Consider the following 22,717-nt stretch of genomic DNA (forward strand, 5'->3'; position numbering starts at 1 on the left):
ATGGTGAGCTGCACCAGTCCAGGCCTCTGGGCCGGTGCCACGGTCAGACACCAGGTCAGATCTAATTTTATCAACGTGAGCTACAGCGGTGTGAACAGAGTGTTTGATGTGTTCACTAATTCTTAGCTTTACTTCTTAGCTTTACTTTTGTAATCAGGATTTTTCAAGAACAAGGGTGATGTGCAGAACTGTAGCAACTACAGAGGTGTAAAGTTGATCAGCCACAGCATGAAGATTTGGGAAAGAGTAATAGAAGCTAGGTTAAGAGGAGGAGGGGTGATGATCAGCAGCAGCAGTATGGTTTCATGCCATGAAAGAGCACCACAGATGTGATGTTTGCTTTGAGAATGTTGATGGAGAAGTATAGAGGAGGTCAGAAGGAGGTACATTGTGTCTTTGTAGATTTAGAGAAAGCTTATGACAGAGTGCCGAGAGAGGAGGTGTGGTATTGTATGAGGAAGTCAGGAGTTACAGAGAAGTATGTAGGAGTGGTGCAGGATATGTATGAGGGAAGTGTGACAGTGGTGAGGTGTGTGGTTGGAGTGACAGATGGGATCAAGGTGGAGGTGGGATTACATCAAGGATCGGCTCTGAGGCCTTTCTTGTTTGCAATGTTGATGGACAGGTTGATGGACGAGATCAGGCAGGAGTCTCTGTGAACTATGATGTTTGTGGATGACATTGTGTTCTGTAGTGAGAGTAGGGAGCAGGTGGAGGAGAGCCTGGAGAGGTGGAGGTATGCACTGGAGAGAAGAGGAATGAAAGTCAGTAGGAGCAAGACGGAATACCTATGCGTGAATGAGAGGGAGGACAGTGGAATGGTGAGGATGCAAGGAGTAGAGGTGATGAAGGTGTATTAAATACTTGGGGTCAACTGTCCAAAGTAACGGGGAGTGCAGGAGAGAGGTGAAGAAGAGAGTGCAGGCAGGGTGGAGTGGGTGGAGAAGAGTGTCAGGAGTGATGTGTGACAGAAGGGTACCAGCAAGAGTTAAAGGGAAGGTTTACAAGATGGTAGTGAGACCAGCTATGTTGTATGGTTTGGAGACAGTGGCACTGATGAAAAGACAGGAGGTGGAGCTGGAGGTGGCAGAGATGAAGATGATAAGATTTTAATTGGGAGTGATGAAGTAGGACAGGATTAGGAAGGAGTATATTAGAGGGACAGCTCAGGTTGGACGGTTTGGAGACAAAGCAAGAAAGACAAGATTGAGATGGTTTGGACATGTGTGGAGGAGAGATGCTGCGTATATTGAGAGAAGGATGCTGAATATGGGAATATGGGTGGCACGGTGGCACAGTGGTTAGCGCTGTCATCTAACAGCAAGAAGGTTCTGGGTTCGAACCCCGGGTATGTCCAACCTTGGGGGTCATCCCAGGTCGTCCTCTGCGTGGAGGTTGCATGTTCTCCCCCTGTCTGCGGTGGGTTTTCTCCAGGTGCTCTGATCTCCTCCACCATCAAAAAAAGACATGCATGTTAGGGTTAATACGCCTGTCTGTGCCCCTGAGCAAGGCATGGGAAGACAAATTGGAGTTGGTCCGCGGGTGCTGCACGGTGGCTGCCCACCACGCCTAGCTACACAGCTAGGATGGGTTAAATGCAGAGAGATAATTTCCCCACAGGGATCAATAAAGGAGTAAAAAAGGTCTGCAAGGAAGAGGAAAAGAGGAAGGCCAAAGAGGAAGTTTATGGATGTGGTGACTCCTAATGGGAGCAGCCAATTGAAGAAGAAAACATTTGTAATTAGGATTTTCTTCTCTTTTTTTGGGGGGGGGGTGCTACTGTTCCTCTCTTTGAGGAACTTATGTGGCTCATCTTTAGTGCATTGCCGTTTAGACAGCTTTGTCTGCTGCTGGGTATTTTTATACCTTGAAAATAACCCAGAATCAAGAGAAAAAGGGGCCTCTCAGTTTCCCGAGTTGCTGGGAGCATTCAAACAGAACGCTCCTTAATGCAGATGAAGGAGATAATGAAGTATTCTGTGTTTATCAGAAGAGAAAAGAGGGGAAAGCCCGGTGGAACACGTAAGTCATGAGCGAATCATGCTTCATATTGTACTGGGATTTACTGGTTTGTACTGGGATTTACTGGTTTGTGCTGGGATATAGTGGACGGATGGACTGGTATCTTCTCACAATAAAGATTAGCTGTTAATGACCTCAACCATGCTTGCAGTCAGACGGTGTAAGAAATGAGAATCGAAAGTTCACCCAATGTTTTGTTGATCTGCAGGCTGCCGTCATCTGGTTTTCACCCTGGCAGATCCTGGAAGCCTACATAGGAGATGTCAGTGTTGACAAGATCCAAAAGCAGAGTAAGACGCCACCTGCAACAAAGGCGTGTTAGATTTTATTCCTCTCTGGTAAGCCTATTAGTCCCACTAAGTCTCCCAGATGAAGGGAGCCTGCGGGGAGCAGTTGGCGCCCATGAAGCCATGATGGGTTAATCCCCCGGTGGAGAAGGTTACCTTGTCTTTGGCTTGTCTCAGAAGTTGACTCTCTGCCCAGGTGAAACACTTGGAATCATGGAGGAGCTACTTTTACCGGCCGGGGAAGAGGAGGGACGCTCGGAGAACAGTTCTTATGGTCCGGGAGACGCAGAAAAAACCATGGCGGATCGCATCAAGCGTTACCTCCGGGAGAACGTCACCTTTAACCTGCGACAGAACTTGAGGGATTTCTGCAAACGCAATGGGCTCTTGACTCTGTCGTTATTTGCCGTTTTGACCGGCTGCATCTTGGGCTTCATGCTACGAGGAACCAAGCTGTCATTTCAGGTAGGCCAACCTTTAGTAAACAGAATGATCTGAACAATATGAGAGTTTAAGATCTGAAATTTTCCTTCCCTGTTCTCCAAACACATCCTAAGGCCTTTCCCCTTGTCTTCCATCCGCTGTCCTTCCATTCACCGATCCCTCACTTCTCACTGGACAGAGACCTTATTGTCACCAAAATGTGTAGAAACCCAGAAAGGGGAATGTCAACATCTAACTTTTATTAACCGTTTAACCAGACCTCAGACGAGCACTGGCCTTGTAGATGACATGAAGAGTTGGACACTGGTTGTTACAGGAACTCAAATGGGGCTTCTCAGAACCGAGAAACGCTCCAGCTAATAATCCCCTCCATTGAAAAACTGGCAGTTTGCCAACGCAAGTCACCTGCAGAAGCATATGGAAGGAACAAGCACCAGGCCTGTTGTTGTCTTACATGAGGCTTCAGACGAGTCATAGATAGAAACAGATGCAAGTGCTCAGAAACAAAGAGACATCGGTCAGTATGAGGATGATGAACATTACCCATGAGGTCCTATGAGCAAGAAGATATGATAATCGTTACTGCTTTAAAACTTCTGCCACTGACAGCAGATAAAGAAGGAAAATCTGCTCATCAAAGTTGTAGCGCAGCTGCAAAAGCAGGAAACACCTCAGTGTCAGGATACAAGCTCCATGAAACACCACTGTAGAAACACCAGTTTACTGGCTGAGCTTCACACTGGTGTTCTGCATGGTGCTGCTGCACATCATATTGCCGGTCGGTGTTTGCTTGTCATGTGAAAGGACGATGGCTGATGGGAGTTTCTTTACTGGTGACGGTGAGCTGAAGCAGGGTCGTGGCAACACGTGACCCCGTGTATATGCGCCGTGCAACACAGCTGATGTGTCACGTGATCTAAGCATGTACTGCAACACGGACTCCCAGGGAGAACTGAACTACAGCGGATGAAGATCTATAATCACATTGTATTGTGTTCGTCAAAAAACAAGTCCCTTCATTTCCAAGAGCAACACAATTCATTTGTAATGTAAAGCAGAGGGAAGCCACACACAGAAAGAAAGCAAAGACACACTTTTTTCAGTCAGTGTAACGACAGTCAACTCAGGCCACAACAATTAGCCTCCCCAGCTCATGAACTAACTCATTTAAATAATCCAAATGTTATTTTTCATGTTGTTTGAGCACCGAAATTATTCTTTCTTGGCAGCTGCCAGTATATTACTGACACTGGTAGTTTTTCCATCAGTCATATCTCATGACCTCATTTTACTCACTGGCTTCATTCAGGAGATGCTAGACATGGACCACCGCTGGACTCAGCGTGACAGTGGTGTCTTATGGAACACCTGAACAGGAGTATTTAAACAACAAACCCCCCTAACATGTCAGCCAGACTGTGTCCATGACTGTCCCTTATCTAGGACTTCTCTGTCGTGCTGGCCGGCTAGTTTACGGATGTTACTACTACCTACGGTAAGTATAGGCTGCTACTTCCTGAACCAGGAAGTAGACCAGCAACGTCATCCACCACTGATCATAGTGGAGGCTTCACATCATAACTTTTTTTTTTTGGGGGGGGGGGGATTTTCTCAGTTTTTCTCCCCAATTGTACCGGTCAAATTACCCCACTCTTCTGAGCCGTCCCGGTCACTGCTCCACCTCCTCTGCTGATCCGGGGAGGGCTGCAGACTACCACATGCCTCCTCCCATACATGTGGAGTCGCCGGCCGCTTCTTTTCACCTGACAGTGAGGAGTTTCACCAGGGGGGACGTAGTGCGTGGGAGGATCACGCCATTCCCCCCAGTTCCCCCTCCCCCCTGAACAGGCGCCCCAACTGACCAGAGGAGGTGCTAGTGCAGAGACCAGGACACATACCCACATCCAGCTTCCCACCCACAGACACAGCCAATTGTGTCTGTAGGGACGCCCGACCATAACTTTTAACTTTCACTTCCATGTACCTGGTTTAGATAACTGCATTAAACTGGACTTGTTGAAACGTGTCTGACGCTCCTGTTCGCTTGTCCCATAAACTAGGAAGATAACACACAGTTGTAAAAAAGTGGAATTACCTTTTAATATCCAACAGACTATGTCCTCAACACTTACTGTCACCATCATACCCCGCTATTTATCTCTGCTCGGGCTGGGGTTCGGCACGGCTGTGTAAAATGTGGTAGTTTGAATATTATTACCATCCGGTGAGAGGACAGTGTTAAAGAATGAGGACCAGTACAGTGAACCAAGATCCAAATAGCAGAGGAAGAATGGCATCAAATGTGTGAGACACAATGTACATCCACAAACTCACAAATGTGGAGGGAATTCTGCTGGAAGAATCTAACTCGCTTTTCCATGACACCCAAAATAAAAAGCAGCAACTTGCTGCACAAGCACAGTGCTGGAGGCCGCGTGGGAGCGCGGAGGCCGTGTGGGAGCGCGGAGGTTGACCACTCGCATGCTTTCTGGCGGTATGTAAACGTAGGCATCAACGATATTTTGGGATATGAAATCCCAAACACCTGCCCTGTGGCGCACCTCGGTAACACAGAAGATGTGGTGATGAGAGGAGATCGCTACTTGACTAAAGTTTTACATGCAGCAAGTAAGAAAGCCGTTACCACAAACTGGCTCAATGTCGACTCTCCAAAACTGGAAGAGTGGATGGAAATTGTCCAAGACATTTTTGTTATGGAAAAGTGGACGCACACTTTGAGAGTTCAAGAGAATATATTTAAAAAGAACAGGAAACACAGAACACTTACATGAGAAATGACGCCGACTAAATGAATGCCTGATTAAAATATGTGTGAATATTGAAATGTTTGCAGACAACTATTTATTTGTTTGTATATCTTAATGTATTATTTTTTTTGTGTGGATGTTGTTGTACTGTTCTGTTTATACCTTTTTGAAGCCTTAATAAAAACTTAAGTGAAGAAAAAATAAAAGAATGAGGACCTGAATGTGCTGTCACAGATGGCCGACATCCCCAGCGTAGTGAACCAAAACACTGCTGTTAGACACTGACTGTCACAAATGTAATGGAGGGGGCGTCCAGGTGGCGTGGCGGTCTAGTCCGTTGTCTACCAACACGGAGATCGGTGGTTCGAATCCCCATGTTGCCTCTGGCTTGGTCGGGCGCCCCTACAGACACAATTGGCCGTGTCTGCGGGTGGGAAGCCAGATGTGGGTATGTGTCCTGGTCGCTGCACTAGCGCCTCTTCTGGTCAGTTGGGGTGCCTGTTCAGGGGGGAGGGGGAACTGGGGGGAATAGCATGATCCTCCCACATGCTACGTCCCCCTGGTGAAACTCCTCACTGTCAGGTGAAAAGAAGCGGCTGGTGACTCCACATGTATGGGAGGAGGCATGTGGTAGTCTGCAGCCTCCCCGGATCAGCAGAGGGGGCGGAGCAGAGACCGGGGTGGTTAGACAGGTACAGTTGAGGTGTTATAAAGTTCTACGTTTGGCCCTCAGGTGCTTTGTGTGAGAGTCCCTCCTGTCTGTGTTCCGATGTGTTGAAGGAACAACAGACACTCAGTCAGTTCTTTAACACACTGCTGTGGTTTTGTTTTTCCAGGCAAAGATTTATTTCTCCTTCCCTGGAGAGCTGCTGATGAGGATGCTGAAGATGCTGATTCTTCCTCTCATCACATCCAGGTACGTTTTGCCCATCTAACTCCTGCTCCTCTGTCACTCGCCTGCCTGTGGCGTTCTATTCTATCATTTACTCGGACGGAAATGTTCATTTTGTTGTCGTCTTTTTGTTTTACCTTTTTTCCGCTTATCCCTGGTGTTCTACTGTTATCGATCTCTTATCCTTCAGCTATCTGCTTCTGGAAAGGCACTCTACAAAAATAAATTGTGATTATATTATCATTAATAATAATATAACAGCAACACCAATAATAATACTGATAACATAATAATAATAATAGTCAGTATTATTATTATTATTAATAATATTATTAATTGAGTTCCTCCTCTCTCTTCCTGGACATTGCTGGATCAGAGAGCAGTCATACATTTTCATATTGAGGACGTTACGTTGCACAGAATGGGATGAATGTTGGATAGATGCTCGTTTAAAGGGTTTAAAGCTGCTCTTGAAGGGACACAATCAGCTTATCCATCCATCCATCCATCCATCCAGCCAGCCATCCATCCATCCATCCCTCCCTCCCTCCATCGGGCAGCTCCGCGGCCCAGTGGTTAGCACTGTTGTCTCACAGCAAGAAGGTCCTGGGTTCGAACCCCAGGCCATCCCAGGTCATTTCTGTGTGGAGTTTTCATGTTCTCCCCATGTCTGCGTGGGTTTCCTCCCACCATCAAAAAGACATGCATGTTAGGGTTAATATTCCTGTCTGTGCCCCTGCAGCTGCCCCCTGCTGCTATACAATAGCATGGTTACATGCAGACAACACACTTATTGTAAGAATACAATGTGTTGTAAGAATATAATGTCGAATAAAGTGGCTTTCTTATCTTCCATCTATCTATCTATCTATCTTTTTTACTAATTTATTAATCCCCTTGAGGAAATTCTTCCTCTGCATTTAATCCATCCTAGCTGTGTAGCTATGAGCAGTGGGCAGCCGCCGTGCACCACCCGTGGACCAACTCCAGTTCATCTTGCCATGCCTTGCTCAAGGACACAGACAGGAGTATTAACCCTAACATGCATGTCTTTTTGATGGTGGGAGGAACCAGGGCACCTGGAGGAAACCCGCTGCAGGGACGGGGAGAACATGCAAAGTCCATCCATCCATCTATCCGTCTATCTATCCGTCTATCTATCTATCTATCTATCTATCTATCTATCTATCTATCTATCTATCTATCTATCTATCGCAGTCATACTACCGAGCAGTTCTCTGTTTCTGAAACGCTGCTGAAATTGTGCAACATGAATCTGTGGATGAAAACTGACCTGCTGGTTTGCCCTCTAGGCTGCATCATATAAGAACATGTAAATATATCAACAGGTCATACAGTTCAGGCTGGAACGATTCCTTGAGAAACTCGATTCCTAAAAATCATCGATGAAAATTCGTTGCATCGAAACTTTGTTTAATCCATATAACTATATACAGCTTACATAAAAACACCCTCAGGGAGAGCAACAGAGGAGGGATCTCTTTCCCAAGACGGACACACATGCAATGATGTTGTGTGTACAGAATAAAACACAATTTACAGAATACAACACTGAAAGAGGATAACAGAATTATAATTGAATTATAAAATATTTGAAGAATATGAAGAGGAGGATGCCAAGTAGTGTCCAGATGCCACCGGAACAGCCCAGGAAGATCCTTGACTAGACCCATTGACTAAACTAGCTGATGCAACATCTGCACTAGGTTTAAACCTAGCAGGCTCTGATCACCTGTGACCTGCTGAAAGACAAGTCCCTAGTGTCAAACTAAACGTAGACCGCTATCTATATTGCTAGACAAAAGAGCAGCGCCGTCCCCAGCAGGATGAATGCTGTCCACTTTCAGCAGGTCAGGGCGGCTCCAGAAAGAAGGCCAGCGAATCCCGGCTCATTACACTAGCGAGTCAGCTAGGGTTCATTGAGGTGAGCCTACTGTACATCTCATCATTATCAATATTACCCCTCACGGGTAAGGGACCAGAGACAATTAATCGATGCCGACACATCTTTCTGGCCAAGTCAAGCGTGCTGACTAGACTAGCTTTTGTGATCTCTGATTGCTTCATCCTAGCGTTATTGGTGCCGACATGAATGACAATGGTACTGAAAGTAGTGGTGCTGTGTGCCTGGGTTCCCTGATTCTCCCTCCACCCAGACAGCATCCGGATGTGGGCCACTTCAGGCAGTGATGCGGCACTGGTGGCCTTCTTCTGGCCCTGACAAAATGGATGTGCGCCTGAAGTGGCCCACATGTATAATAGCAAATATGGCCCAAATATGCCAGATCAAATGTGGGCCTTTTTTGGCAAAGCTGCGGTGCTCTGGGCAACATGTGGTCTGGATGTGACCCTGAAGTGGCGCGTGTGGTAAATGGTGAATATGGCCCAAATATCACAAAACAAATATGGGCCATCTTTGGCAAATATGCGGCATCGCTATGGCTTGGTTCTGGCCCAGATCTGGCAAACAGGAGTGGACCGCCCAAGTGCCATCACTCCACGCAGTATGTGGGCCGGAGGAAAGTGCCGGGTGCGAGACGGGTCCGGGCCACAGCAGTTTTGCTATCTGGGCGTGATGCCAGCACCCCAAGCTTATCCTCTGTGTCGGAGACTCTGGGCCCGGGTAAGCAGTGAACCAAGGCTGCTGGAGCTAATCTGATATTGCGGGTTATGGAGTCTCCTATCACTAGCGTGCTTTACTCTGTCGACGGGAGCACGCTGGCCGGTAGGACTACCAACCGGGCTGGCGAGGGGCGAAAACCGGTTTGCAGTTGGAGAGGTGACTGCAGGCCAGGTCACACGACCGGTGGCTTGCTCTTGCGAGCCTTCCCACGCCGGTAAACAGAGACGAACCCCGCCGCATCTGCCGACGAGGCTGAGCTAGTGCTAACAATAGCAGGCCTGCTGGCAGGCACGGGGCTACTGAGCTAGTGCTAACAATAGCAGGCCTGCTGGCAGGCCCGGGGCTACTGAGCTAGTGCTAACAATAGCAGGCCTGCTGTCAGGCCCGGGGCTACTGAGCTAGTGCTAACAATAGCGGGTCTGCTGGCAGGCCCGGGACTACTGAGCTAGTGCTAACAATAGCAGGCCTGCTGTCAGGCCCGGGGCTACTGAGCTAGTGCTAACAATAGCAGGTCTGCTGTCAGGCCCGGGGCTACTGAGCTAGTGCTAACAATAGCAGGCCTCCTGTCAGGCCCGGGGCTACTGAGCTAGTGCTAACAATAGCAGGTCTGCTGGCAGGCCCGGGGCTACTGAGCTAGTGCTAACAATAGCAGGTCTGCTGTCAGGCCCGGGGCTACTGAGCTAGTGCTAACAATAGCAGGTCTGCTGTCAGGCCCGGGGCTACTGAGCTAGTGCTAACAATAGCAGGCCTGCTGTCAGGCCCGGGGCTACTGAGCTAGTGCTAACAATAGCAGGCCTGCTGTTAGGCCCGGGGCTAAGGCTATCTGGAGGGCCCGTCACATCTAACGTAATCCTAGCCGACAGCAGGCGCTCTAACTCACGGACCCGTCTCTGTAGCAGAGACAACCGGTCTGTAACTACGAAGCAGCCGCCACACACCACCGTTTTAACGCGGCTGCTTTGACTGCGAATGTAATCAAGCTAACTGCTGTAAACTACTACTAAGACACGTTAGTCCCTAGCTAGCTAACGGGTCTGACCCTTTAGCCGAGCGGTTAGTGACGTGGCCTTGTGGTGCAGTACACCCCGTATCGAATCCCGCACCGGGCGAGAAAAGAAGCGGCTACGCTGCTAAGCTAGGCTAACGCTCAACGCTGCGAACGAAACGCGACGGAAGAGCCGCTTGAGAAGGAGAAGCAGCGAGTCTGGCGAGAAGTGAACCAGGCACAGAAAACAGCGACTCCGGTCGGACAAAGGAGGAGCTGGGAGCGCAACGTAGAGGACACGACGGAGGCGTCCGGGTAGCGGAGCGGTCTGGGGCGTCGCCTACCTGGGTCGTCGGTTCGAATCCGCGCCTTGCCTCCGGCTCGGTCGAGCGGTCCTACAGACACAATTAGCCGCGTCTGCGGGTGGGAGAAGCCGGATGTAGGTGTGTGTCCTTGTCGCTGCACTAGCGCCTCCTCTGGTCGGTCGGGGCGCCTGTTCGGGGGGGGAGGACTGGGGGGAATAGCGTGATCCTCCCACGTGCTACGTCGAAACTCCTCCATGTTTAGTTACGTTAAGTTTGGTTTGGGTTATTTTGTATTTGACAGGGACAACGCACCATTTGACCACTGCACCACAGTTAGCCGGCAGCTAGTCTGCACCTGCAGCCCCTGCGCAGGCGCAGACACACAACAACTCATGCACAAGTAAAAACACAACAACACATAACAAAACTGCTGCACAGGCAGACACACAACAACTAATACACAAGTAAAACACAACAACACATAAGAAAACTGCTGCACAGGCAGACACACAACAACTCATACACAAGTAAAAACATGACAATACATCTAAAATATGTGCAAAATATTAAAGCAAGCACATGTATTTGTGATTACACGTTTGCACATGTCAGGTGAAAAGAGGCAGATTAACACGAGAGTCGTTTGAGAAGGAAAACTTAGCGAGTGTAGTGATAACTAAGCCCAGAACACAGCCAAATCACCCGCAGGACACATGAAAAGGTCAGAGCAGAATATAGAGGAGGGCGAGAGACAGAGAGGGAGAGACAGAGAGACAGACAGAGAGAGAGGGCGAGAGAGGGAGAGAGAGAGAGAGAGAGAGAGAGAGAGAGAGAGAGAGAGAGGAGAGAGAGAGAGAGAGAGAGAGAGAGAGAGGAGGGCGAGAGAGAGAGGGCGAGAGAGGGCGAGAGAGAGCGAGAGGAGAGGGAGAGAGAGAGAGCGAGAGAGGAGGGTGAGAGAGGGAGAGAGAGAGCGAGAGGAGGGTGAGAGAGAGGGAGAGAGAGGAGAGAGAGAGAGGAGGGCGAGAGAGAGAGGGCGAGAGGGGCGAGAGAGAGCGAGAGGAGAGAGAGAGAGGGAGAGAGAGCGAGAGAGAGAGAGCGAGAGAGGAGGGTGAGAGAGGGCGAGAGAGGGCGAGAGAGAGAGAGAGAGGGAGAGAGAGAGGGAGAGAGAGAGAGAGAGCGAGAGAGGAGGGTGAGAGAGAGAGCGAGAGGAGAGAGAGAGAGAGAGAGAGAGAGGAGGGTGAGAGAGAGCGAGAGGAGAGAGAGAGAGAGCGAGAGGAGAGAGAGAGAGAGAGAGAGAGAGAGAGAGAGAGAGAGAGGAGGGTGAGAGAGAGAGCGAGAGGAGAGAGAGAGAGAGAGAGAGAGAGAGAGAGAGAGAGGAGGGTGAGAGAGAGCGAGAGGAGAGAGAGAGAGAGCGAGAGGAGAGAGAGAGAGAGAGAGAGAGAGAGAGGAGGGTGAGAGAGAGAGCGAGAGGAGAGAGAGAGAGAGAGAGGGAGAGAGAGAGAGAGCGAGAGAGGAGGGTGAGAGAGAGCGAGAGGAGAGAGAGAGCGAGAGGAGAGAGAGAAAGAGAGCGAGAGAGAGAGAGGAGGGTGAGAGAGAGAGAACGAGAGGAGAGAGAGAGAGAGAGAGAGAGAGAGAGAGAGGGAGAGGAGGGAGAGGAGAGAGGGCGAGAGAGAGGGCGAGAGAGAGGGGAGAGGAGGGAGAGGAGAGAGAGCGAGAGGAGAGAGAGAGAGGGCGAGAGAGAGAGAGAGAGGAGAGAGAGAGAGAGAGGGAGAGGAGAGAAGGAGGGAGGGAGGATGAACAGCAGTTAGTGATCACACCATCTCACAAAATCGAGTGTCATGAGGCTGGAAGCCAAAACCTGGTCAAAGCCAAAAGCTTCCAGGAAGACAGCTGAGCTGTAGTTGGGTTCAAACTTGTAGTTCTGAAAGTTAAAGAACACAATTTAAAGGCAAGTTTATGAATTGTTATTATTAATTCTTGCCCTAGTTTTAGGTTGTATGTATACCTTTTTAAAGTAATTTGAATTTTTTTTACATTTTTCTTTTTATCTGTTTTTGCATTTCAGAACAAATGTTGTTTAAAACCCAGAATATGATATGGCACCTGAATGCACCAAACGTGTTTAGTTTTGACAGATAATGTTCTTTACTCAATTCAAGAAATAAAAATTTGGATTAGTTTTTAAAGAAACCAATCAGCCGTCCGTGTTATGTTCTCTTTTATATATTTACTATTGCTCTTTCCTAAAGCAAAAGTATTTCTTATCTGATTACTCCATTCCTCAATGGAATAGTCGGTAGAATACTTGATTACTGAAATAACTGATAGCTACATACAAGAGTGAATCATCTGCATAAAGGGGTTATTTGTCTTGAGTATACAAGTTGTGTTTTTTCTCACTGGCCAGGCAGCCAGGCTACATGTTTGTTTGTTTGTTTTTGTCTTTTTTTCCATGTGGAATTTTGACTGCTGTTTGTTCTGAGTTTTTTTTTTAATGTAAATTTAAACATTGACTTCATATGTGTTTATACAGTATTTTGATTGTAAAATTTGGTAACACTTTAGTATGGGGAACATATTCTAAGTAAAAAAACTTAATTACTAGTGAATTAGTAATGATCAAGATGTCACTTTAGTATGGGGAACATATTCTAAGTAACAAAAACTTAATTACTAGTGAATTAGTAATGATCAAGATGTCACTTTAGTATGGGGAACATATTCTAAGTAACAAAAACTTAATGACTAGTGAATTAGTAATGATCAAGATGTCACTTTAGTATGGGGAACATATTCTAAGTAACAAAAACTTAATGACTAGTGAATTAGTAATGATCAAGATGTCACTTTAGTATGGGGAACATATTCTAAGTAACAAAAACTTAATGACTAGTGAATTAGTAATGATCAAGATGTCACTTTAGTATGGGGAACATATTCTAAGTAACAAAAACTTAATGACTAGTGAATTAGTAATGATCAAGATGTCACTTTAGTATGGGGAACATATTCTAAGTAACAAAAACTTAATTACTAGTGAATTAGTAATGATCAAGATGTCACTTTAGTATGGGGAACATATTCTAAGTAACAAAAACTTAATGACTAGTGAATTAGTAATGATCAAGATGTCACTTTAGTATGGGGAACATATTCTAAGTAACAAAAACTTAATGACTAGTGAATTAGTAATGATCAAGATGTCACTTTAGTATGGGGAACATATTCTAAGTAACAAAAACTTAATTACTAGTGAATTAGTAATGATCAAGATGTCACGTTAGTATGGGGAACATATTCTAAGTAACAAAAACTTAATTTACAGTAATTTAACACTATGAACACTTGTAGTTGTGTGTGTTGTTATGTAAGAACAGAGCATATTCATTAAGTGTTAGTAAGGGAGAATAACTCTTCTTGTGGTACTACCACCTTATAAAGGCCATACTAAGCAAATCATATTGAGATGGTACTACTAATAAGCAATACTTCTGAGGTTATAGAGGGAAAACTCATAGTTAATGCCTTACTGGTTGTATAATAAGGCCATGCAGAATAAGGCATTAATGAGTACGTAATAATGACCAATTAAGAGCCAACATGTTGCTAATTTGCATGCTAATAAGCACCTAATTAATGGTGACTACATTCCCCATACTAAAGTCTTACCTAAAATTTAAATAAAAAAGTTGTGGAAAATAATTGACAGCTGCAGCCCTGCACACAGCTGTATCACATCGTGATGTCATTCACGTTTTCTTCAACAATGCAGCCTATCAGCAAACCAGGGAGTACATTTGAACACTGACAGGCTGCCCCGCAGTGATGTCACTGAGCGACACACACAGAAGTCTGTTGAGTATCATGGCTGCTGATGGGGTGTTATTCCTACCACACAGAGATCATGTTGAAAATCCAGATTAGTTCCAATCCATCAATCAGCTGGTCGTTCAAGCAGCCAACCAAAAACCAGTCAACTGTAAGGTAATATATATGATGGCTTACTTCTTGTGCAATAACCTGCCTGCTGTCACCAGACAATCAGAGTCTGTTGAGTCCTTTAAACCTAAACTCAGAACTCCTCTTTTTGCCTTAACCTACAATTAGTTGCCTTTAAGTAGAGTACTGAATTGCCCTTCTGGCATAAATAAAGGTGTCTGAATCTGAGTACTTCACAACCAGTACTGCATGGCGGGTCGGCTTCTGTCTCAATGAATTTACCAAGCACTGTTCTACCGACGAGATCATAGAGTATAAATTACAGAGTATAGATTATAGAGTATAAATTACAGAGTATAGATTATAGAGTATAAATTACAGAGTATAGATTATAGAGTATAAATTACAGAGTATAGATTATAGAGTATAGATCATAGAGTATAAATGACAGAGTATAGATTATAGCGTATAAATTACAGAGTATAGATTATAGAGTATAAATTACAGAGTATAAATTACAGAGCATAGATTATAGAGTATAAATTACAGAGTATAGATTATAGAGTATAAATTACAGAGTATAGATTATAGAGTATAGATTATAGAGTATAAATTACAGAGTATAGATCATAGAGTATAAATGACAGAGTATAGATTATAGAGTATAAATTACAGAGTATAGATTATAGAGTATAAATTAGAGTATAAATTACAGAGTATAGATTATAGAGTATAAATTACAGAGTATAGATTATAGAGTATAAATGACAGAGTATAGATTATAGAGTATAAATTACAGAGTATAGATTATAGAGTATAAATTACAGAGTATAAATTACAGAGTATAGATTATAGAGTATAAATTACAGAGTATAGATTATAGAGTATAAATTACAGAGTATAGATTATAGAGTATAGATTACAGAGTATAGATTATAGCGTATAGATTATAGCGTATAGATTATTGACGATTGCAAACTGTTATCTTCTCTCACGTCTTTTCTCGCTCTCTCTCTCTGAGCAATGTCTTCTCCTGTCTCTTCTTCTGTGTATGTGAATGGTGTGATGTGAGTCTCCCCTGTGTGCACATGTAGTCTCTCCTCCTACCAGGTCTCCATGGTGATGGTGGTCACCACCTGGACACTGCTTGGCATCCCCCTCATCGCTTTTTTTTTATATCTTATAATCAGAATCAGAACCAGGTTTACCGGCCATGTGGGTTTGCACTACATGGAATGTGACTCTGGTTTCGTGGCTCTCTCAGTGTACTTAAGATAGAATAACACCACAACAACTCAACAACCTTCACATATATACACAAGGACTGACTTATACATAGAATAACAACACTACCACACAACAACCTTCACATATATACACAAGGACTGACTTATACATAGAATAACAACACTACCACACAACAACCTTCACATATATACACAAGGACTGACTTATACATAGAATAACAACACTACCACACAACAACCTTCACATATATACACAAGGACTGACTTATACATAGAATAACAACACTACCACACAACAACCTTCACATATATACACAAGGACTGACTTATACAGGTGAAATAAGAGGTGATAAGGTGCAGTGGTGCAGAGAATATATCAGAGATGCTGGAATACATGTTAGCAGCTTACTGACATACATGCCTGAGGTAGATGGACATGAAAGAGTGTACCAGTATACACACAATGTACAGTACAGTATACACAACATGTACAGTACAGTATATACTACATGTACAGTACAGTATACACAACATGTACACAGTATATACTACATGTGCAGTACAGTATATACTACATGTGCAGTACAGTATATACAACATGTACAGTACAGTATACACAACATGTACAGTACAGTATACACAACATGTACAGTACAGTATATACAACATGTACAGTACAGTATATACTATATGTACAGTACAGTATATACAACATGTACAGTACAGTACAGTATATACTACATGGTTGGATGTATTGACAGTATTAAGTGTTCATTTGAATGACAGCCTGTGGAAAGAAACTGTTTTTATATCTGGTTGTTTTGGGGTTCAGTGCTCTGTAGCGCCTACCAGAGGGGAGGAGTGGGAACAGGTTGTGACCAGGGGGTGATGGGTCTGCAGTGATGTTGCCTGCCCATCTCCTGAGTCTGGAGGTGTATAAGTCCTGAATGGAGGGCAGATTGGCACCATTGAGTTTCTCTGCAGACCTAAACTGTCTGTTGTAGTCCGTCCCTGTCCTGTTTGGTGGCTGATCCAGACCAGACAGTGGTGGATGTGCAGAGGGCAGACTGGATTATTGCAGTGTAGAACTGGATCAGCAGTTCCCGAGGCAGGTTGAACTTCTTGAGCTGGTGGAGAAAGTTCATCCTCTGCTGGGCCTTTTTGATGACTGAGTCTATGTTGGATGTCCACCTTAGGTCCTGGGAGACTGTGGAACCCAGAGATCTGTAGGTTTTCACCATAGACACCATGCTGTTGAGTATGGTGAGGGGGGGTGGTATTGGGGGGCTCCTCCTGAAGTCCATTATGATCGCAGGGAAAGGCCTAGAAAAGGTGGTGCAAACTTGTCCACAGTGTCCCAAACTGGCCTTGTTTTTAATCCTTTTCCATTTAAGTCAATATTCCATCATAGTGGTCTGGTTTTCTTCCTCTACAGAGGGACGCTTCATAGTATTTACCGTACAGTGACACATATCATCAGTCCTCACTGCTTTTCTCCATCCTGTCCTCCACAGTTTAATGTCTGGCCTGTCATCTATGGAGTCCAAAGCCTGCTGTCGGATGGGGGTCCTGACCGTCACCTACTACCTGTGGACCACCTTCATTGCCGTGGTGGTGGGCATCGTGCTGGTGCTCATCATCAAACCAGGGGTCGGAACCGAAATGGAGAGTAACCGGCTGGGCGGGGGGCCGGTCATGACCTCAGCTGATGCCTTGCTTGACCTCATCAGGTAACACTGACAAATGAAGTCCCCGTTCTTCTCTTTTCACCCCCCCCCTTGTTATCTACACCACCTTTATGTCAGTGCTCCTTGATTCTGGTCCCCTATAACAAGTCTGCATGGGACGAGGTTTTAGGCCTTACACCGAGTCAAGCCTAAAGAATTCAGCAAACTCTTGACCTGAGTTGAGTTGAACTGTAAACAAAATACATCAAAACACACACACACACACACACACACACACACACATACACTCTTTTCTCTCTGACAAACACACACACGTGCAACACAGGGAGGGTAGACTGTACTCTGCATACACATGCAGATAATGCATAAAGCCTTCACGCACCCAGCACCAAGAACCAGTCAGCAACCCAACCCACCAAATGTTACATCTCCCCAATTGAAAACTTTGATTAAATCAAGCAAACCAAAACCCAACCAGAAGCCTAATCAGATTAATCAACGGCCAAGGCTGGATGTCTCATTTCACAGTAACCACTAAACTTCCATCCATCCATCCCATTATCCGAACCGCTTATCCTGCTCTCAGGGTCAGGATCCTGGAGCCTATCCCAGCAGCCATTGGACGGCAGGCGGGGAGACACCCTGGACAGGCCACCAGGCCGTCACACAGGGCCAACATTGGACGGCAGGCGGGGAGACACCCTGGACAGGCCACCAGGCCGTCACACAGGGCCAACATTGGACAGCAGGTGGGGAGACACCCTGGACAGGCCACCAGGCCGTCACACGGGGCCAACATTGGACGGCAGGCGGGGAGACACCCTGGACAGGCCACCAGGCCGTCACACGGGGCCAACATTGGACAGCAGGCGGGGAGACACCCTGGACAGGCCACCAGGCCGTCACACGGGGCCAACATTGGACAGCAGGCGGGGAGACACCCTGGACAGGCCACCAGGCCGTCACACGGGGCCAACATTGGACAGCAGGCGGGGAGACACCCTGGACAGGCCACCAGGCCGTCACACGGGGCCAACATTGGACAGCAGGCGGGGAGACACCCTGGACAGGCCACCAGGCCGTCACACGGGGCCAACATTGGACAGCAGGCGGGGAGACACCCTGGACAGGCCACCAGGCCGTCACACGGGGCCAACATTGGACAGCAGGCGGGGAGACACCCTGGACAGGCCACCAGGCCGTCACACAGGGCCAACATTGGACAGCAGGCGGGGAGACACCCTGGACAGGCCACCAGGCCGTCACACAGGGCCAACATTGGACGGCAGGTGGGGAGACACCCTGGACAGGCCACCAGGCCGTCACACAGGGCCAACATTGGACGGCAGGTGGGGAGACACCCTGGACAGGCCACCAGGCCGTCACACAGGGCCAACATTGGACAGCAGGCGGGGAGACACCCTGGACAGGCCACCAGGCCGTCACACAGGGCCAACATTGGACAGCAGGCGGGGAGACACCCTGGACAGGCCACCAGGCCGTCACACAGGGCCAACATTGGACAGCAGGCGGGGAGACACCCTGGACAGGCCACCAGGCCGTCACACAGGGCCAACATTGGACAGCAGGCGGGGAGACACCCTGGACAGGCCACCAGGCCGTCACACAGGGCCAACATACACATTCACACCTAGGGACAATTCAGTACAGCCAATTCACCTGACCTACAGGTCTTTGAGTCACCTGACCTACATGTCTTTGGGTCACCTGACCTACATGTCTTTGGGTCACCTGACCTACATGTCTTTGAGTCACCTGACCTACAGGTCTTTGAGTCACCTGACCTACATGTCTTTGGGTCACCTGACCTACATGTCTTTGGGTCACCTGACCTACATGTCTTTGAGTCACCTGACCTACATGTCTTTGAGTCACCTGACCTACAGGTCTTTGAGTCACCTGACCTACAGGTCTTTGAGTCACCTGACCAACATGTCTTTGGACTGTGGGAGGAAACCGGAGCCCCCGGAGGAAACCCACACAGACACGGGGAGAACATGCAAACTCCACACAGAGGACGACCCGGGACGACCCCCAAGGTTGGACTACCCCGGGGCTCGAACCCAGGACCTTCTTGCTGTGAGGCGACCGCGCTAAGCACCGCGCCACCGTGCCGCCCACCACTAAACGTTAACAACAGTAATAAACTATGAGAGATTCTTCTCTTTACCTCCTCCTCCTCCGCCATCTACGGATGTCAATACGATCACTCTCTCTCTCTGTTACACACACACACACACACACACGCAGTAACACTACCAATCCCATTAAAAGCAGGGCTGATCAGTGTATTTTTAGTAATCCTGCAGCAGTGACTAACAGATTAACGGCGTGGCGGCTGCTGCTGCTGCTGCTGGTGGTGTGGTGGTGGTGGTGGTGGTGGTGGTGGTGTGGTGGTGTGCTGGTGGTGTGGTGGTGGTGTGGTGGTGGTGGTGGTGGTGGTGTGGTGGTGTGCTGCTGCTGGTGGTGTGGTGGTGGTGTGGTGGTGGTGGTGGTGGTGGTGGTGTGGTGGTGGTGGTGCAGTGATCTCTGCTGCAGCACGTTGGGAGAGGCTCCGGTTTGTGCCATCCTCTCTCAAAAGGTCGGAGTGTATCTTTTCCACCTCGACCGCTGTCTCCTTCACCTTTGACCTTGGAGAGCAGAGTCAAGTGTCACACCGTCAGTGGAGCTAACACCTTCCTTATTCAAGTAAATGAATATCTAAAAAAATAAAAATGTCAGTGATTGACAATCGATAGACTAATCTCAGAGCATGTTTCAAAAAAGCAACGGAAAAAAATTCACAATCATAAACGTGCAAAATGTATAAAATAAATATGCACATCAACAGGTGTTAGTGCAGTTATACAGGAATCAGAGTAGAATAGACAAATATCACAATATACAAAACACACACACACACACACACACACACACACACACACACACACACACACACAAACCAAGAACTTAGCCAGAGGCTGTTGTGAAAAGTAAGGTTTTTAACCTGCTTTTAAAAGTGTTCAGTGGGGGGGGCCTCTCTCAGGTCCTCAGACAGGGCGTTCCGTCTACCTGGTGTGTGAATACAAAAGGCAGCTTCCCCTGGGTTAGAGTTAGTACGAGGGATGGTTAAAGGACCACTGCCTTTGGACCTAAGGGTTCTTGCTGGTTTGGAAGTAATTAGCATGTCTTTAGGTGCGAGGCCATTTAGATCTTTGTGTACAAGTAACAGAACTTTAAAGTCAATCCTAGTTTAACGGGGAGCCAACGCAGAGATATAAGAACAGGTGTAATGTGTTCATACTTTTTAGTTCTGGTCAGAACATGCGCAGCCGCATTTTGAATTAACTGTCGTTGGCGTACAACTGATTTCGGGAGGCCGGTTGAATAGTCCATTACAGTAGTCTGGTCTACTTGTTATAAATGCATGGATTAATTTCTCAGTCTGATTTTGAGAGAAAGCCCTTCATCAAATAAGGTTGAATCAGTTCATCTGAATACAATGGTTATTGACAGACAGATCTGTCAGTAATCGTTGTGTCCAGATGAACTGATTCAACCTTATTTGATTTTCTTACCTGGATTACTGAGCATGCATCAAGATGAAAGCTCTTTAGTTTTGAAATGTTTTTAAGATAGTAGAAGGCTGATCTTGTGAGATGATTGATGTGGCTCTTAAAATTTAGATCCCCGTCTATGATTACACCCAGATTTCAGAGCTGAGATGAGCTGCAATTCTCTGTCTCCGAGTCTTCGCACCAAAAACGAGTATTTCTGTTTTGTCATTGTTCAGTTGTAAAAAGTTCTCTGACATCCATCGATTAATATCATCAATACACAGAGTTAGGGAGTGTATGGGATCTAGGTCATCAGGAAATAGGGATATGTACAGTTGTGAGTCATCTGCATAATTATGATAATTGTGTTTCTGTATAACATGTGCGAGTGAGAGCGTGTAGAGATTGAACAGTAGTGGTCCAACAATTGAACCTTGGGGTACCCCACACATTATACCCACTTTGTCCGAGGCAAAGCCTCCAATGGACACAAAGAACTGCCTGTCCTGTTGGTAGGTTCTGAATCAGTTGAGAACCGGGCCAGAGAGGCTGACCCATTTTTCTAATCTCTCTAGTAAAATATCATGGTCAACAGTTTCAGAGCCGGCACTGAGATCCAGGAGTACAAGAACAGACAATTTATTAGAATCTGTGTTCATATGCAGATCATTCACAACTTTGATAAGTGCTGTTTCTGTGCTATGCTCAGATCGAAAACCTTACTGATAAACGACTAGAAGGTTGTTTGATGGTAAATAGTTATTAAGCTGAGAATAAACTGTTTTTTTTAAGTATTTTGCTGAGGAATGGTAAATTGGAGATGGGCCTGTAGTTGGTATTAACTGTTGCATCAAGGTTGCTCTTGTTCAGAAGTGGTTTAATGTCAGCTGTCTTAAGTGCTGCAGGAAATATACCTGTCTGAAGAGAGCAGCTGATAATTTCTAAGACATCATGTGCTAAGCAATTAAAAACAGTTTTATAAAATGTGGCAGGGAGAGAACCCAAGCAGCAGGTGGAGGACCTGAGCTGCCCAACAATATTGTCTAGACTTTTAAGGTCTAGAGGGTCAAAGTGAGACATGGTGCCAGTGATATTTCTGGAGAACTGGAGTGTAGGTTCATAACTGGATCTTCAGGCACTAATGTTCTATCTAATGGCAGTAATTGTGTTATTGGAGAATGTAGCGAATTGCTCACATTTTTCAGTGGACAGCATCTCTGATGGGTTTGGAGGTGGTGGAGTAATAAGTCGGTCAATAGTAGAGACAAGCACTTTACTGTTGTTAATATTTTCATTAAGGGTTTTAGAGAAAAAAGACTGGCCTGTTTAATTTCTTTGCTGTACTTGTTCAGTCTATCCTTGTAAATTTCATGGCATGGTGAACCAGAAGTTTAGTCTTTCTCCACTGTCCTTCTGCGTGGCGACACTCTCTCTTAAGCTGCCTAGCAACCACCCCACTTCTCTAGGGGGCTTTTAGTTTTTCTGTTTTTAGTTTTAACAGGTGCAAAGTCGTCAGAGATGTTTCGTATTTTTGAGTTGAAGTTGTTCACAAGATCCTCAGCTGGTGATGCCATGAACAGCGACAACTCATTTACAGTTTTCTCAAAGGTTTCCGTTGTATTATTGTCAATGATAGTAGGTTGTAAGTAGGTTGATGAAATTATAAAAAAGATCAAATGTAAATAAGAAAGGGTTGGGGTACTTTTGGACATAAGAGAGGACAAGGAATAACAGAACATGAAATATTAAAATGGGCCTCTTTTCAAGATTGATTTAAAAGATGACCCGCAAACATATTAGAAGTTAATATCAGTTTTATGGCAGTATAGCTTCCCTTATCCCATGTGGTCAGTCCATTTCTAAATGAAAGAAGCACTTGTTGTTACTAAGGATGTATTTTAATGGAGTTGAAATTCTTTAAAAACCTTTTTTTTCCAGC

At 46.1% G+C, this 22,717-nt stretch overlaps 1 protein-coding gene across 1 annotated transcript in view; it reads left to right on the forward strand.

The window, feature by feature from the left end:
* The window catches only part of slc1a8a (solute carrier family 1 member 8a), a 38,899-nt gene continuing 16,182 nt past the window's right edge, over positions 1 to 22,717 (forward strand). Inside the window, exons 1-5 of the mRNA XM_056276933.1 lie at positions 1 to 54; positions 2,231 to 2,312; positions 2,506 to 2,774; positions 6,358 to 6,437; positions 17,048 to 17,263. Of these exons, the coding sequence (XP_056132908.1) occupies positions 1 to 54; positions 2,231 to 2,312; positions 2,506 to 2,774; positions 6,358 to 6,437; positions 17,048 to 17,263 (701 nt within the window). The remainder of the gene's footprint in view (positions 55 to 2,230; positions 2,313 to 2,505; positions 2,775 to 6,357; positions 6,438 to 17,047; positions 17,264 to 22,717) is intronic.

Source organism: Lampris incognitus, chromosome 3 (assembly GCF_029633865.1).
Source record: "Lampris incognitus isolate fLamInc1 chromosome 3, fLamInc1.hap2, whole genome shotgun sequence".
NCBI lineage: Eukaryota > Metazoa > Chordata > Actinopteri > Lampriformes > Lampridae > Lampris > Lampris incognitus.